Source organism: Lytechinus variegatus, chromosome 14 (assembly GCF_018143015.1).
Source record: "Lytechinus variegatus isolate NC3 chromosome 14, Lvar_3.0, whole genome shotgun sequence".
Taxonomy (NCBI): domain Eukaryota; kingdom Metazoa; phylum Echinodermata; class Echinoidea; order Temnopleuroida; family Toxopneustidae; genus Lytechinus; species Lytechinus variegatus.
The window spans coordinates 27,057,442-27,076,976 of NC_054753.1; the positions used below are offsets into that span (position 1 = coordinate 27,057,442).

At 34.7% G+C, this 19,535-nt stretch overlaps 2 protein-coding genes across 3 annotated transcripts in view; both read right to left on the reverse strand.

The window, feature by feature from the left end:
• LOC121427234 (arf-GAP with coiled-coil, ANK repeat and PH domain-containing protein 2-like) overlaps positions 1–538 on the reverse strand; it is a 66,365-nt gene extending 65,827 nt beyond the window's left edge. For both annotated transcript variants that reach the window (XM_041623538.1, XM_041623537.1), the window contains exon 1: positions 356–538. In XM_041623538.1, coding sequence (XP_041479472.1) covers positions 356–408 — 53 coding nt within the window. In that variant the 5' untranslated portion in view covers positions 409–538. The remainder of the gene's footprint in view (positions 1–355) is intronic.
• Positions 539–8,028: 7,490 nt separating this feature from the next.
• Positions 8,029–18,192, reverse strand: LOC121427832 (glycosyltransferase 8 domain-containing protein 1-like). Its single transcript, XM_041624400.1, has 8 exons — positions 17,712–18,192; positions 16,644–16,736; positions 13,941–14,142; positions 13,066–13,183; positions 11,592–11,780; positions 11,050–11,216; positions 9,402–9,514; positions 8,029–8,483 (listed from the first exon to the last, which is right to left on the reverse strand). Exons 1-8 carry the CDS (start codon positions 17,734–17,736, stop codon positions 8,305–8,307), a joined length of 1,086 nt encoding a protein of 361 aa, XP_041480334.1. The 5' UTR covers positions 17,737–18,192; the 3' UTR covers positions 8,029–8,304.
• Between the last annotated feature and the right edge of the window lie 1,343 nt (positions 18,193–19,535).

Here is a 19,535-nt window from a genome sequence, read left to right on the forward strand (position 1 = left end):
CACGCGCACTACGTTAAAAAAAAGTTTTTAAAAAAATTAAGATAAGAGCGTTAAATGAGATACAAAATTATAAATACAACAATCATGACAATAAATTGAATAATCATTGAACGATTGATAAAACTGATGAAAAATAAATGGCAAAATGAATAGCAATTAAATAAACAATGTTAAATATACATTGACATGATTGACTGTCACAAACTGCGAGAAGCTCGGACGGTCGGAGAGCGCAATCGGCACCAAGCCAGGCCCAGCCAGAACGCCTTCATTTGTACCGGGGCGGCACAGGCGTACCGTAGTGACATCGTCCGTGGAGGCTGGCTATGGCCAGTCGAAAAAAGGGATATCTTACCTGAATTTCGGTGAATCTCGCAGACATTCTTCGAATTTTATCTTCGGCTTCATCTTCAGTTGATTCTTCTTGAAAGAAGAGTAAATGAATTTAGTTTTCTTTTCCTAAAAAGCCTTCCAAGAAAGATGAAAAAAGAGCAGGGAGTATTTCCTTGATTTCCTCCGTGCACGCTGCATCCGACGACCGACCGCAATTACGCACCGTACGCGATACGGCGTCACGCCCCCACATTCGCTCGCACCAGTTTCACGGCCCCACATTTTTCATTCTTTCAAAAAAAAGTAAATAAACTCCTAGAATTCAAATTTGCAATATCCCTCGGGCCTGTAGTACGGGCTAATGCTAGGCGTCTTTAATTTCAATTGCATTATCATCCAACATCATCACCACCACCACCATATGCCATACCCAAAGCTACAATAGACACATACAAATATGCAATGTTCCCTAGGACAGTACGGATATATGGAACAGATTACCAGGACATGTCATTCTCCATGGAAACCCAACTACATTCAGAGAGGCTGCACTACCTGTCATCAGCATGATGCAGCCTCCTGTTGGGTCCCACATGCTATAAATGGACCAATGCATGTTTTTACTCGCACCCCTGCATGCTCATTTTTATTGTTTATATGTGAGCCAACCCAAATCCTGCACCTTGTCACCTCCATTGGCACATGACATTATTGACATCCCAGTATAGCTTCCAAGGAGCTGCGTTTTGGGATTATTGCGACAAGTAACAAGTAACCATCATCATCACCATCATCATCATCCCACCATCTCATCATCACCATCATCATAATAATAATCATCATCATCAAAACCCATATGTAGTACAACTAATATTCTTTGGATATATTAATCGTTTTCTATATCAAGTATATTCTTGGGAGTATATTTCTCAATTTAGTGTTCAGATTTAAAAGCCCTTTAAAGGTCAAGTCCACCTCAGAAAAATGTTGATTCGAATCAGTAGAGAAAAATCAGACAAGCACAATGCTGACAATTTCATCAAAATCGGATGTTAAATAAGAAAGCTATGACATTTCAAATTTTCACTTATTTTTAACAAAATAGTTATATGAATGAGCCAATTACATCCAAATGAGAGAGTTGATGATGTCACTCACTATTTCTTTTGTTATTTTATTGTTTGAATTATACAATATTTCAATTTTTACAAATTTGACGATTAGGACCTCCTTGCCTAAAGCACAAAATTTTGAAAAAATGGAATTCCATGTGTTCAGGGAGGAATTAAACTTTATTTCACGTGACAATGAGAAAATAAAAATATTTCATACAATAAAATACAAAAGAAATAGTGAGTGAGTGATGTCATCAGTTCCTCATATGCATATCGACCGAGATGTGCATAAATGAAGCAAAACTTTAAAATGCCATAACTTTGATTCTTATTTTACTCAGATTTTGATGAAATTTCCAGTGTTATGCTTGTTGAATTTTCTCTTTTTATTCAAATCAAGTTTTTGTTGGGGTGGACTTTAATATTAAGTACGTAGATTCATTCTGTGAAAGTTCCATTCATTGGCCTCGCTTCCTTGGATTATACTGTCTATTTTGAAAGCTCAGAGCTTTTCAGCCCATTTAAGTTTAAAATGAAAGACTGAAGTGCCTTAAATGTGTACCCTTAGGCTGAAAATATGTGATCTTAAGACTAAAAAGAACACTGAAAATAAACAAGCAGAGTTCTAAAATGAATACAATCAAGATATTATTTCTGGGAATCAGTTCTATGTATGCCATATCATCAATAGGCACAAGAAAGCTATGATGTTATCAACCAATTTTATGGATTTTATTATATATATCAAATTATTTCATATTTCTATTGAAATAATGCCTAAGATCATAATTCTTCTGATTAAATAACAAGAGCCTGTATATGTACCAGTTTCACAAGGAATTTAAAAAATATTTGTTAAAAAAAATGCTCTTCATAATCTGATATTTGAGAAATTGTACTGACCACCCTCCTCCTTTTTTAAAATGTGTGGTTATTTAAGGGATATCCCAGATAAGCATATTTTGCTTTGTTATCCCCCTCCATGAACTTAATTTACTCGCAATTAATTTTATTTTTATTTTTCCCCTTCTTCTTTTCTTTGTATTCATTTTAATGGATTAGTACATTTGTTTTTGCACTTGTATGCTTTTTACCAGTACTGGTAAATAATTTTTAAAAAAAGAATTGAATTGAATACTTCTGAAGAAAGACTTAGTAAGTGGGCTTTCTATAGAAGTAAATTTGGGCATATTACTTCACTAAAATGAGTATATTTTTTAGTAATCATCTAATAATGGTTTAGAAATGGGACATTTTGGGGAAGGACATGCTGCATAACAAATCATTTTATCAGCAAATTCAAATAACAAATGTTCGTGTTGAAAAAAAACAGATATTACACAAGGTATACAATGTTCCATTTAAGGATTTATTAAAAAATCATTTTACTGTGTATGCAATATTAATTGGTGAATATGGCAAAAGTAAACCATATCTTACAAATTTGATTTTCAGGATTTATCCCATACAAGATGGAATGTCACTCTTTTAAAAACAATACCAATCAGTATCAGTAATATATTGTACATTTTGTCACTGTTTTGACAAATGACAAAAAAATCAATGAAAATTCTTGCAATCATTCTTCCCTTGAACTAGACTGATTGATGTATGTCTATAATCTCACAAATTTGCAGTGTTGTTTTTTAAACCTTTAGTGAAGGGTCAGTAACGTGATCTTATTCTCCAGTATTACAAATAGTCATTAAATGATTAGTCGTCTTAATTTACTTTTGGAATTTTTTCCTCGGTCATAAAAATTACAATTGATATCTAGCACACTCATGGTAATAATCTTATTTTCATTTAAAAAATAGTCCATTGAGCAATCTCCTGAAATTTTCAGCCAATTCTAAGCTCAAGAGGGGATTTTATGAAACAAGAAAATAAATGTGTCTATTCTATTTTGATAGAGCGCCTGATAAAAAAAGAACAAAAAAACTATGAAAAACCTGTGAATTCAGCCAATAGAACTGTTATTTCTTATCACTCTTATCATATCTACTTATATATAGGACACACATATTAATATGAAATACTAGTAGTAATGACCTGGAATAGTGAAATGCCCATACAGGGGGTTTATCCAAACCAAAGATAAGCTTTAATGAATAGAAGACTAAGCAATCAAAATGACCTGAAGATTAATATTACATTTCATTAAAAACTATATGAGACATGCACAATGCCTTACGGTTACTTTTAATACTGACCGACTTAAACATGCATAGCAAGCATGCTATTATTGCATATCTTTTTTGTTTTATATGGCAAGAAAAGTGAATATGTACAATATGTACAGTGTATTCTCATTGTTGGCAGTTATTACTCATTATTATTACTACTCAATGCACTGATCATTAGCATTAAAGGGTGCTACAGAGTTGTCAACCTTTGGAAGAGCAAATTGGAATCATGTACTGGTACCTCCAAAATTATTAGTTTTCCATAACAATAGTTATTTCTCCGTCAACCCAATATTGAGCGATTCCATTCTTTCTTTTACTTTTCGAACTGACATAATTTGAACAAAGAAATTATCATATTTTGGAAAAAAAGAAAAGCATGTTTATAAGGCAACAATAGTCAAAACTGACTAGTTTGCCTATTCAAAATAACAACAACAACAACCATGTGTTGTACAAGGCATTTAAATTTCTAGTCTCTTAGCTGATTGCTTAAGCAATAAAATTGTCTTTGTTGTCAATGATAAAGTTATATTGGGTAGCCATAAGAAAATATAACTAACAAAAAATGTTTGATAATAGGTGAATTAAAGGAATTACATGTAAAAGTGAAGATGCTGTGTGTTGCATGGGGCTCAGAAATGTCCCTTACAACATTCCACATTTTCACATCTTATTTACCCATGGACAACATATAATTGTTGGTTGTCATTTTGTTTACATGACTACCCAGTAGTATTTTAATATTACAACAGAGCATATTGAAGTTCCTTGTTTGTTTGGACAGGCAGGTTGAAAATTGTTGTGAAAATGGCTGATTTTTTTTCCAGCATGGAATGGCCGTATTTTGGGTTCACCATTCATCAAACATTCTAATGCAGCATCAATGCACAACTAATTAAATCTACCAAGCGGTATACTTGTGTGACTATACTAGTTTCTAGATCGTTCAGCACAGGGGCCGGACGGCGGGTCAGGCTGTCCCCGATTCTTCAGCGCTTGTGTACACGCTAATACATACGATAGTACGTACATGTATTCCTTTGTAAAAAAAACTAGCCCTTTCGCTCTCCCCTCTTTTTTTCTTTATTTTTCCCCTTTTTGGTGATAAATCCAAACCATTTCCAGGATCTTTAAATCTTTTATAATTCTGTCATATTTTCATAATAAATACTATCTTCATTTCAAAATGGTTGGCAGCTCTGAAATAAACATTTTCAACATTTCCATGCTTTCAAGAAAATCCCAGACGCATTTATATAACCATGTAATCACTTCTAAACTGTTTTACTAAACTCCTGCTTCTCTTCATAATCCTTTTTAAAACCTAAAAATCTAGTCTGGTGCTACGTCAGATAAATAACATCAACATGCATTTTAGAAACTCCATTATGATAACAGAAAATATTTATAGTGTGTTATGATTGAGATAAAACTTGGTATGGATATCCTTTTCTATTGTAGATATACAAAAAAAAACATTTGAACTCTTCTCCTATATGGCATTCATGATAATGATGCACATGAAAAAATATATATATCAATAATATATACATGTATACTAGCAATTAAAAGTCATATGAGTTGGTTAAGTAGAATTTGTATACCCTGTTTTATGACATAACAGGAAATTAACAAAAATTCACAATCACATGGAAATATCTTAGAACTGTTATAAAATTAATTAATGATATGATTTAAAATACATGATACGTTTTAGATTTCAAAAGTGAAAAAATATAATTCAATTGTGATTAGTATGTTAAAATGAAATGAAGCACAATATTTTTCAGAATCTATGAATCTACTATATTGAGGTCAAATCTAATAACTATGGAAGCACACAATACAAGCACCATCAATAATATAACATTATTAAAGGGATGAATTGGCATCAAGTTTCTCAACAAAAGCAGAAACATTAGAGAAGCATATCATCAATGATGGCTTTGTGAAAAATCTGTCAATGAGTAACAAAGGAATTTTCATTTTTCATGGTTTTATTTTGCATTGCCATATGCAAGCAAAAAACAACTCTTGTATGCCATGTGATATAAATTCCATAAAATTATTTTTTTTTAAGACATTGAGATGCTTCTACAAGATTAGACTAATATTTTCACTCATTGTGAAACCTTAGAAAATTGAAATGTATGAATTCTTTATCATATGACACATGGGAAAGCTGCTTGTATGAGAAATAAAAAAAATCAAAAGTTTTGAAAATAAACAGTGTCAATTCTGTGATTTGATGGTTTATTACTAAATCCTTTAAATAATCATATTTACATGTTTTTATCATATTTTCTGCTTTGATTGACATTAACCAGGTTCCAATTTCATAAAGACTTGCTATAATAACAAATGCAAGATTTCTATAACAAATGCACTATGAACCAATCAGATGAAAGGATTTCAGTAGATTTTAACTGCTATTGTAAATTGTTATTATTACAAGTTTTATGAAACAGGCCCCTGACGTATCCCTCTTTATTATGCAACATGAAAGGAGATCATAAGCCTCTTAAACATTTATTTCTGCAGCAGGTAAACAGCAAAGCAATGACGGAATGATGAAACACAAACTATCATGAAATATTTCAAACATGAATCAGAGATATGTTTAGGATTGTCCTTGAACGCACAATTCTGTGATGGTTTCTGGATGAAGTAAACAGCACAATAATGACAATAAAAGAAAAACAATTTTTAAAAACTTATAGCAACTACAAAAATATGCACCTGGGACATGCTTGGATTGCCCTTTAATGTAAAACGTACTAAAAACAGATAACAAGACGGTACCCTGCAATATTTCAGCTTTTGAACTCTATTTCCATGGATAACGAAAATATTTCCATCAAACATGTACATGTAAATATGGAAAACAATGAAATAAATATTCATACTGCGTGACCTCTATTGTCTAGTAGAGGTTGCCCATGGGGCAAAGAGGAGACATTACTAGACCATTTAGCCCAATGTGCACTTTTTCTACTTCTGCTTCACATTTTATTTCTTTAAAATCAGGATTTTATTGCATCTATGTTGGAGTCTTGTAACTAGTGAGTTGTCACGTTTATTCAGGTTGTTTTCTATCTACTTGTTCTCTTTTAGCACCAATGGTTTGTGTAGGGTTTTTCCTCTTTCAATAATATATATTCAGAAGATCATTGAATAATATCCTAAGATGTTCTTTATCTTTTATATCTTATTCTATTTCTCTGCATTTTCTCCTCAAAAGTGGAGGGTCGTTGGCATATGGTATCACCTCCCTTATTGTGCAGAATTGCCAATAAAGTGATGAATAAATATAAAGAGGAATAGCGGTCTAGTGACACCAAATATGGCTAGTGTTTCCACATTCCTGGAAATCTTGACACTTTCCAGGTAATTTTTGAGAGTTCAAGAAATTGTTGTAAATTCAAAAATTAAGTTTAAAGAGTATAAGTTTTGATATTCATGACATTGATAAATCTGTCTTATTTTCATTGTTTTTTTTCCGTCTCTCGAGAACTGCGTGAACAAATAGGTCATAAATTCCTTGATTTTGACTCAAGGCATGCTGTATCATTGTTCAAACTTTTTTTTTGTAATAGAAAATATCCCAAAAAATCCCACTTAATTTGGGGACATTTGATATTGACTTCTGGGAAAACTGTTTTGAGCTGCAGAATTACCCTCACAGGTAATAGGTTTAAGCCTACCCACTCAGTCCCCATGAAAATCACGTCATCCGCCACCACCCCACAGTAGTGGCTCATCTTGAGAGGAGGCATCATGGACGCACACCCCGCCCTCTATTATAATTATTAAATGATCCCCTTAAAGGACAGGTCCACCCCCAAAAAAAACTAAATTTGAAGAAAAAGAGAAAAATTGAACAAGCATAACGCTGAAAATTTCATCAAAATTGGATGTAAAATAAGAAAGTTATGGCATTTTAAAGTTTCGCTTCATTTTATAACAAAACAGTTATATGCACATCTCGGTCGGTGCAAATGAGGAACTGATGACATCACTCACTCACTATTTCTTTTGTATTTTATTATATGAAATATGAAAAATTTTTATTTTCTCGTCATTGTCATGTGAGATGAAGTTTCATTCCTCCCTGAACACGTGGAATTCCATTATTTTAACATTTTGTGCTTCAGCTAAGGAGGTCCTAATAGTCAAATTCGTAAAAATTGAAATATTGTATAATTCAAACAATAAAAAACAAAAGAAATAGTGAGTGAGTGACATCATCGACTCTCTCATTTGGATGTAACTGGCTCGTTCATATAACTATTTTGTTAAAAATAAGCGAAACTTTGAAATGTCATAACTTTCTTATTTTACATCCGATTTTGATGAAATTTTCAGTATTGTGCTTGTCTGATTTTTCTCTATTCATTCAAATCAACATTTTTCTGAGGTGGACTTGACCTTTAAAAATATCTGTCAATATACATGTAGCTAAATCTAAGAAAATCATCATCTTAATCGCAGAATCCAATGCGATATTTTCACTACTTATCTATCATAAAAACTTGAAAAAATGTCCAATTCTAGGCAGTTTTAACCTTAGTTTTGATAAAGTATGGGTCCTTATACCTTATTAATCCAGGGATATTACACATAGTCTTAACCTTTTTTTAAATTAAAAAAAGTTGGGATTTGGCCTTTTACACATTGCCATAACGTCTGGCTATTTGGAAGTCCCCTGTGGTATCGGGCACAAAAAACTTCTCCCATACCAGCGTGTGTTGTGAGTTATGTCCCCATGGTTTGAAGCGACCGTTCCAGTGAAGAAGCTTGGCAGCCTTCAAGAATGCGTCCGAGTATCGTGCACCGGTAGTAACACCTAATGAGATGAAATACAATGCAAGTAAAATCTTCATCAAATTGTCAACATCTCTATTTTCTTTTATGTTTATCTTACAAAAATTTAAATACCTAAAATGAATAATGAATTGAGAGAAAACAATTATAAAGCAAAAAATTCTGATAAACATAAAAAAACATATTTGATATTTCCTTCATTTTACTGGCAATGCCTTATTTTGTTTTACATTTACTCTAATTATTAAACAATAATCCACTATCATAAAGACATCCTTACAAAGATCCTCTCATGAAATTTTACCCCTATATTATTGGCCACTAATAACAGAGAAGTAGCTCTAGCTGAATGGGAGCTTAGTTTGGGGCATCATGGTCTAGTTGGTTATGACTCTTGTCTTTCAATCTGAAGGATCTGGGTTCAGTTCCAAGCCATGGCATGTTTTGCTTCAGCAAGAAATTTACCCATAATGAGCTGCACTCAACGACCCAGGTGAGGTGAATGGGGACCTGGTCGGAACCTGGTCTGAATTTATTCTTTGAAACGCAATGTGCATAACAGCTGCTCTGCTAAAGCCGAGGTAATTATGCTGCAATACTGTAGAGCACTTTGAGACTTCTGATAAAGTAAGTGTTAAGTGCTATATAAGCAAGTATAATAATTATTATTATAAATTTTGAGAGAATTTGAATAAATCTCCGAGTACATCTATTTCCAGAACGGGAGCTCTGTATTTCTAGCCATCAAAAAAAGTAGCATACATGTAGGTTCACCTTACACAGTTACTGCAGACTTGACTGCAAAAAGTTTTTGTATTCCTTTAGATTTAAAACCCTGTGAATGTCACTATTTGGGAAAAATAATAAATCTACCTAAAATTATCATCATTAACCCAATATTACATTAACCCAGCTTTAGCTCGAACTGCAGGTAACTCACCAAGATGACGTATGTGCCATTCAGGAGGAATAGGTGAATACTTCATGTAGAAAACAATCATCATCGGAGGACCAGAATGACCACCACCTCGTTGACTACCATAAACATCTTCTCTGTAATGTTGAAATAGAGAAAATCATTATTAGTATCCTCACTGACTACAACCTTGTTGGCTACCATAAACATCTTCTCTGTAGTGTTGAAATAAAGAAAATCATTATAAGTAACCCTCACAGACTACAACCTCAATGGCTACCATAAACATCTTCTCTGTAATGTTGAAATAAAGAAAATCATTATTAGTAATCCTCACTGACTACAACCTTGGTGGCTACCATAAACATCTTCTCTGTAGTGTTGAAATAAAGAAAATCATTATAAGTAACCCTCACAGACCACCAACTCAATGACTACCATAAACATATTCTCTGCAATGATGAAGATAAATCAATCACCATTTGCAGCCCACAGTCAGGTCAACTACCAAAAAGTTTTTCCATACATAATATAGAACTTCTCTGCAAAGATAAATAAAACAGCCTAATTAAGAAGGCTGAGAATCAGCAAATAAGTGCTTGGTGACAATCTATGAAAATCATTATTTTACTTTGTTTATTTATACAACGTATTCATGAAGAATTCCAGGGGATGTCTTTCACATGTAGCTGAAAAGGGATTACAATAATACCAACATGCTTATATAGCGCATATCACTGCCAAATGCCTCCCTATGCGCTTAATTGGATATTATTACCCTGGCTTTAGCCTCGAAGCCTCTTACAGCGCGATGGCATTTCAAGGAATAAATTCCTGCCAAGTACCCATTTACCTCACCTGGGTCGAGTGCAGCACAATGTGGATGAATTTCTTGCTGAAGGAAATTACGCCATGGCTGGGATTTGAACCCACGACCCTCTGTTTCAAAGTCCGAAGACTAATCCACTGGGCTACAACGCTCCACAAATGAGTCATGATCCTGTCACATCTTGTACAATTTTCATGAAATTGATACCCTCTCAGAGAATGCCGAGATGTCGAGCGCAGGCAAAGTATCAATACTTTTTTATTATTGGGGACAACTTTTCACAACCTCTTGCCTGATTTTGCAACATTGAATAAATTTCAACATGACACTGAATGGGGATTCCCCCCACCCAGGTAAATTATTACTAGCCATCCCAAACCAAACAATATGCCGCCAGGTAAGGTTCTCAATAAATAGCCAAAATAATGTGTTTGTCTTCAAAAGGTAAAGTTCTGAAATGTAGAAATTATTCTTCTTCACATTGCCAACTTTGAAGTTGTAAAGTTGAATAAAAGACGATATACAAAAATTCTTTGAGGCAATTTATGGGGGACTGCTTATAGAAGTTTCACCAAGATATGTACGGTTTGCTTATATCATGCTTGAGTGAACCCTAAGTTGCAAACACTGTTTTCTCCCAATTTTTAAAGGCTCTCACTGAATTTCTTCGACATTCAATCAAGTACTTTGTGTGGGTTATACTTGATCAATACATCATGTGAAAGCTAGGAAAATCCTTTTTCAAGCTCAATAAATATCTCAAAATTTCTTCTCCGGGCGACTCATATGGTTTTCGGCTGGGAGATCACAAAGACCCAAACATACACCACACAAGCCACTTACTTTGAGTTGACGGTTACCCAGTAGTCTAGCTTGGCAGTGATGTTCTGTTTTCTCCATTCATCTACGTTAGCAACAAAGACACCAGGATTAAAAGAACACTCCATGGGGTTGATGCCAAGACCTTGAAGCTTTTCATTCCCAAAGTTCAAGTAGCTCGCATACCGGTTCTAGAGAAAATACAAAACACAAGAATGAAACATATACACATGTACATTAAAAGAGAAATGCCAGTAGTTGCAGTAAACACTGATTTCATGAAAAAGTCTGTAAAACCAGGCTTAATTGTCAGTATATCATCAAGGATCTAGATCTGGTACAGTCACATCAACTGAATTTTGTGAAATCTTGAAATCTACACTGAAAAATATTCACACTGAAGATCACCAACACAGATCAACGCACATGGGAAGTGTATTATTATTGCTTTGAACGTCGTGCCCGACGCTTGACCCGAATCTGACAAGAAAATTGTTTTTCTTTCTTACATGAATCATCAGAGAAAAAAGAGCAAAGTGTACTATCAGCCTCACACTAGTCCATACCATTATAACACCATATCTTGACGTGACGGCACTGCAATCATCTGAAAAGGCTACCACGTGTCCGGGCTTGATGTCGATTGCATTGAGTTCTTCGATGTCGCCCTGGGTTATGGTGTCGCTGTCCACAAAGATGACACGCCCTTTCAGGTCGGGGAATATTTTGGGGAAGTACAAACGGGCATAATTGAGCTGAGGGGGAAAAATAAGGAAAATCTATCATTCTGCTGCATGGATATAAAGTAATCATGTACAACTAAAACACAATGGGCCGTATTCTGAAGTCGGGTTTAACTTAAACTCAGGTTTAAAGTTGTGGTTTAAGTATGGACAGCCAATTGTCACACAATCACTAACAGTAAAGACATCATACTTCAGCTCATTCGGTTCTCAAATCATTTACTAATTGTGTAGGAAGTATAAATGATTGTCTTCGTCATCGATGAATCAGGAAATAGCAAAGTAAACATAAGAAACATACAATTTGATGAAATTTTGATACTTTTGGCCTTCCATACTTAAACCACAACTTTAAACCTGAGTTTAAGTTAAACCCGACTTCAGAATACGGACCAATGTCTCTGAAATACAGCTATAAAAAGGATAAATATAAAAGAAGTGTATGAAGTATCAATAGGAGAAGTTGTAGTACATCATCAACTAGTAGTCCTGAAAAAGGACTGCTTGCATTTTTTCTTCAGTTTTCAGAACTGTTGTTCAAGTTTCGATCGCTGTACTGTGGTCATCATCAAAACTATTGGTATACCGGCTTTCACATCCTACTGGATATGGATTCATTCATCAACATGATATACACTAAATATTGATTGAAAATAAGAAAAGCTGTTACAGTAGGTATTAAACCTCCTTTTTTTCTACAACAAAGCCATTCTTTTTCAACTTTAATTTATACATCTTATTTGCAAATCACATTCACTTGTACTTGGAAAACTGCAACCCACGTACTGCTACCCATGTACACCTTACTACGCATTTCATTAATATTTTTCAATATAAAGGTGGCATTAATTAATTTCAGACTTGATAGTAACACACAGTTAAGATTTACTGTTCATGTTTACAGATACAATCAAATGTATCTCTTTCAGTGGCGTAACGGGCCCAAAAATGTTGAGAAGGCCAGAGAAGACCGATAGAGCAAAAATTCTGGAAAGAAGTGAGTGAACAAAAATGTTGACCTTTCTACTAAAAACATCAACTCAAGAAAAATCAAATTAATAAGAAAATGATATCATATTTCACACTTTCGCTCTCTTACAATTTTTATATCTATTTTCCTTGGTTTTCTTGGTTGTGGAAGATGTCAGTAGTCTCTTAAGTATTTGTCTTGTCATACAGTTGAAATATCATTAGCAACATCAAATGAAACTTTACACATGAAGAGAATGAGCTTATTTTGAAATGTTTATATTTGAAAATAAATTAATTGCATTTGGAAGGACGAGGAGCTACTTACCGGTGATCCTAACTCTTTTCTTTTATCCTTCAAAACTATTTTATCTTTGACCCAGGATTCATCAAAGACTTTTATGTAGTAGTCCAGCTTTCTCAAACTTGATTGACTGAGCCATTTGCTGAATAAAGACAAAGAGAGAGAGAGTAGTAAACCTCGTGATGGAATTTATAAATCATCATCTACAAAATTACAAAATATAAAAGAATACGTTTCGTGACATTTGCTCTATTACTCAATTGCTCAATTACCACACACTAGTAGAATGACAAAATTAACACTGGATTTAACACAATAGTATCATTAACCTAACCCTACACCTAACACAAAACCATATTGCAACCCTAACCCCTATATCTTAGAAGAAATAAAGCCCGGAACGATTGTCACCACTGTATTATTTTGAAATTTCAGCCTATAACATGCTTGAGAAGTGCTACATAACAAAGAAAGGGCACCCACTAAAAATAAAATGCTGTAATTAAAGTGCATTATTAGCAAAACTTTATCCTATAAAACATATTATTATTTGATATCCTCCACATCATGAGGCATACATATTGAATTGGAATGGTGACATGAAATTTGGGGGGGATTTACCATACCATAAAACCCCAAAATAATAATTATTGTGTAAAAATTTAATGCTACAAACACAAGAAAGATAGATTTCTCAAGTACCAAAATAGCACAGGACAACTCAAATACATGTCTTTGGAGGTGGAAGGATAAAAAAGCAAATCAAAGACCTGTTTCATAAAACTTCTTATAATAACAAATTTGCAATAACCGTTTAAAGCTACTGAAATCCTTCAATTTGATTGGCTGAGAGTAAACTTGCTACAGAAATTGTGCATGAAACAGGACCCTATCTATACCTTAGATGGTCCAAGGAATCTTGGTCAACCACCAGATAGAACTTGACATGTGCCTTGGTATTGAGATAGATGCTATTCATAGCTGCAACCATGCCGCCGAGTGTGGTGGCATCTGAACAGATCAAAACATTGATGGTGCCGTTTGCCGAGGCGTTCTTACTCAGGTCACGCTGCACACTATGCCTGGTTTCATGGTTCACATCTGAGGGAGTTGAAGAAAAAAAAGACAGGAAATATGTCATTAGAGGGAGTGTCCTGACAAACACTTTGCTTGGTCTCCTACTGTTTATTGTCTTTAATGAAACATAACTTTTAAAAAGATACCAGAGAATAAATCAGAGTACAATTTTATTTATATTTCATAAACAGAATCTGAAATGTTTTGAGAGGTAAAGTACTTGCTTCACTACCTGGTAAAATAATCACTGCCATAATGAAAGTACCAAGTACTGAATTAGTCATACAAGTGGGCCTGTATTACAAGACTACACTTGCTCAGAATGGTGCATTATGGGTTAGCATTCTAACCAGATTAGAGAAGTTGAGGATTTGAGGTATTACTTATACAAGGATGCTGGTTCATATTTGCGTTATAAATAACAAAAATATCAAAATAATGCAAACCCAAAGCTAACCATTTGAAGGCAAGTGAAAAAGGAAAATATATTCAACCAGTGAATGCTTCTTCACAGACATCCAACAGCATCTTAAGTGTTAAGGCATACAGACATCCCTTCTCTGAAGTTCTGCTTTATCATAACTGTAATTAGTGGATAATATGACAATCTGCTTCTATTTTCTTTCAAACTTTCAAATTTACTTGGATATTTCCATTAAAAGAGAAAGTCCACTGCAACAAAAAGTTGAATTGAATAAAACAAGAAAAATCCCACAAGCATACCCTTAACCCTGAAAATTTGAACAAAACCAAGCATTTCACAAAAATAATGCATAATGCGGTAATATGTCAATGTGAGAGTCAATGATGGCATATGTAAGGTGCATTAAAATGTTTGCAGATTTGACAATAAAAAATATTCATGGGAATCACATAGGCTCGAATTCACAAAGGTGGTTTTGAAAACCCACGGTTGAGTCCATGGTTTATGCAGATTTCCTGTATAAATTACGCCTAATTTAGCGCGTATCGGGCGCATGAATGAAACATGTCCGATGCTGATGCGCGCATTTGTCACAGTGCGCCAAATTGACGCCTGTTACCATGGTTAGATACGCTATTTTATTCATGAGTCCACTGTTTGAAGAGTGGACTCATGAATAAAAACAGTGGACTCATGAATAAAATAGCGTGGATAACCATGGTAACAGGCGTCAATTTGGCGCACTGTGAGAAACGCGCGCATCAGCATTGGACATGTTTTATACACGCGCCGGATACGCGCTAAATTAAGCATAATTTATACAGGAAATCTGCATAAACCATGGACTCAACCATGGGTTTTCAAAACCACCTTTGTGAATTCGGGCCAAAGGGTTTATACAATAACGGCAATTCCACAAGTTTGGAATGGGATTATACTTTGTTTCTCTGTCATATTATAATGTAGACCAAAAGCTTCAGTCTCTGTATTTTGGTTGTTCCGCTGAACTGCGTTGGCTCACTCACCAATACATAGACTGAAAAGCTTGGAGGCCCGTACGTACAGACAACGTATTTTAGCAGTAACGTTAGATCGAACAGCGGGAACCCGATTTTCCGATCGCTTTTTTGTACATAAAATGTCATATTATGAAAAAGAAATCACATCCATATTTACGAAAAAATGTTTAAAATTCAGAAATATCGTACCTTAGACCTCAGTTACCGCTAATTCTTTTGAAATGATGATCGAAACATCGTCATCTTCAATCCTTTCGTTGGTCAAGGTAAGTTGCCATCTTGGATGACGTCATCATCATTACAGACGTATTTACCAGTCGCTACCTATCGCGATTTGTGCCGCTGCTTTGCGCTGCGCTTGGACATATTGATGTGCGTGCGTTCGGAACTTGTCGCTCGCATTGATTGGCCAAGATATCGAAAATTTAATCGGAAAGCCTTGATAAAAGCACAACTCGTTGACGGCTGCCATATTTTCCTCTCCGGCAGAAAGTAAAAAAATAAGGAATAACCCGGGGAATAACTCATCGGTAACGTATATTTTCAAAATATTATAAAATGTATATGATATCAATAGAAAGATTAGAGTCTAACGAAAATAGTGGACCTTCGTCCAAGATAATATAATGTCATTTAGAATCTAAAAGAAGTAACAAATCTGGACAAAACCCGTCCGCCGAATTGTCGGACCAGATTACACATGAAGGCTCGTACTGACACATTGCCGTCGGTAAATGGGGATTGTATAAAATGTCAGAAATTGTTGAATAAATCCCCAGAAACGATGGTTATTCCTGTCTAATTATAATGATAAGGAAAATCTGAAAATAAATACAAAGAAAAAATGAATGGTTGACATCTCTAGTTCCATCGTTTGCTATACTATCCCTAACCAGGAAGTGCATGCAACCTTTTAAACTTTAATTGACACTTTATAAAATTAAATAACTTTCTTATTTTACATTAGATTTTGATAACATTTCTAGCGTTATGGTTGGGTTTTTTCCCTTGATATTCAAATAAACATTTTGTTGGGGTGGAATTCCCCATTAATCTCACAGCTTTACATCTTATTACATTACCTTTGACCTCGGCCACAGCTTCTCCCGAAGCAGATCTTGGAACATGGAAGTAGAGAACATAGATCGCCAGGGCAACCAGACATAGTGTTATAACTGAATTGAAAAGTAAAGAAAAATTCAAATGATAAAAAGGCATTTATTGTAAGTATTCGAAATTTGCTAATATGCCTTAAGATAGAGATCCGATAAATGAATATGCAAATCAGTGAAACAATCCCGATCTAAAGGAATAATCATGTATATTCATGTGTCTTGAGCTGTGATCCCTGCTCATGCGTAATTTGCGATGATTTAGGATCGGCAGTGAATAATACCTGTGAGGAAATAGCAACAGTTCATAGATTAAAATCATTTTTCCATTAAATAATAAAATTATATTTTTTATTGTAAATGATTATTATGTAATAACTATTATTTACATTACAATCAAAATTCAAACTTAATTATTTATTGTAATTAAAACTAATTTCAATCTAGAATTGTTCTTCGAAACGGCACTTCATAACATAGCTAATCGAAGCTAAATCCTATCGAAGCAGTTCAAGGTTCAAGCCTATTGTATATGCAGTGTTTACAAATGGATACACTTGATCATTCTGGTAAGAAACCTCTAATTTTTCTTATTGTTTGCGTGAAATAGAAGTACCGGTACCTGACATCAAGGCAGACTGGAACCTCAATTTCTCAAAAAAAAAATTTATACCCTCTGGTCTCGATCTCGATCGGCCGTTTTGTTTTGAATTTTGAAAGGCAGAAGGACTCAAGAAGAGGTACACCGACAGAACTTTTTGTTTTCTAAGGTTCCAGTCTGTGCCTCGCCTCGATGTCAGAATTTAATACAGGATTATAAATCATTATTATGATTATTTATAGGCCTAATCATGTTTTAAATTTTAAGATTATTACATGTTGCTGGTTTTACATGGTTTAAGATGACTTAGATTAACTTAAAAGTTGAAATTCAATGAATGACTACAACTACAAAAAAAGTACAAGTAACATTACTTAGTTTTAGATTCCAACATTTCAACAACAAAAAGATAAGCACTTTCAAAACTATACACTCACACGTTGTGACATGGATACGAGCCATCTTTTTAATTTTTTCCCTCTGATCAAATCTTGAGTTTATCTGTTACGTCTGAAAGTTAGAAAAGGAGACCAGCATAGAATATGTGACTGCCACACTCAGCTCAGAACCTCAGACTCAGTGCAGTGTCAACAACAACAGCAACGCTCCAAGTCCAACAGACAAAACAAACAGCTCAGCTCTGAAGATGACTCCCTCCAATATCAATAACCGGGACTACACAAATGCAAATTGAAGCATCAGCAAAATTCATCATTCGAAGACTTCCGTCTATCAAATGCAAGCGAAAATTCCAAAGATTTACAGGAAACGTGTCAATTTCTAAGTGATGCAACTCATTATCAGAAATTTAATTAAGATGTAAACTTCAACAAGTCAGGGGAAAAAAATTGAAATCGAGTTCGTGGACGTGGGCCCAGGGACCTCTCTATATGCGAATCCCTCTAACGCTCGCTCTCATCTCTCGCTCGATCGATTTGCATGACGTCGAATTCGAACGCGCGCCCCGTTGCTGGCGACGTGGCATCCACAGTGCAAATTATACGTGGCCAAAAAAAAAACATGAAGAAATTCGTGATTAGGAAGTTATTTTGACCAATTAAAAATACGAGTCATTGGGAGGTTATCATCAGGCTCATCAAATATAGAGCCAACAGATGCATCTACTGCAAAATGCGGTCATGCCGCAGGCCAGGGGGGGGGGGGGGGGCGATATTCATGTTCACATAATAGACCTATTAATGTGTTGTTTTTGTTCCTTTTTGCCTAATCAACCATGCAGAATATTTGTGATGAGGCTATCTTTATCAGCATTTATTTTACCCCATTGACATTTATAATTTCAGGGTATATTATAACGAAAAAGAAAAAAATCACTAAGAAAGAGAAACATATAACAGGAAAACATTAAAATTAGTTGACTTCTTTATCTCATCAGGGGCCGCGGAACCGGGGGGCTGGGGGCTTCAGCCCCCCCCCCCCACACACACACTTTTTCCCAAACCATGTATAAAACCGCAAAAATTACCATACTTAGTGGTCAGCCCCCCCCCCCTTTGAAAACCGTTCCGCGGCCCCTGCTCATGCTTGGATGAAAATTTGATGATACAATTTTCCTATAATTGTTTCTCTCCTTCGCCGGCATCCCTCTTTGCCTGCTTACTTTTTAAACAATGAAAGAATTCATGAGTATTTGCGAGAATTAGCACATTTCAAGCTGATCTTTATTTCCATGCATGGCCCTGGGAAGCGATCGGGGCTGCTGACGCAAGATTTTCATTGAGGGTGCTTCGTTTGTGCTATTTTCCAAAGACACTGAAATCTGGTAGGTATATAGGCGGTATGATAAATGGCAGAAAACAAAATTAACGACATGTTGTTGCAATGGGCCCCCACTTTTTTTTGCTTGTCAAATTTCTCAGGACCAAAACCACCGTCTTCATTTTTTCGTGATCGAAACCATTTTCCTTTTTTTGGATTGTCAAATTACTTCAGCACCCCAATCAAAAATTATTCACAGAAGGGCTCTGTTTTTTCCCATCTAGATTTTTTTAAAGATTATTTGTTAATCCCCCTCTATTTTTCTTTACTATTCTTACAAAACATGGGGACATTCGATTATGATGTTTTGTACGCTACGAGATTGCACATTATTCAATTCAATTCATTTTTTTAATATCATTTCTATTCAAAACATAATACAAAGTAATATAAAGCAATACAAATCAAGTACAATTTTATAGAAGGGCATTCTTACAGAAAAAAACAGTATAATAATAAAGCATATAAAAAAATGCGAGCAC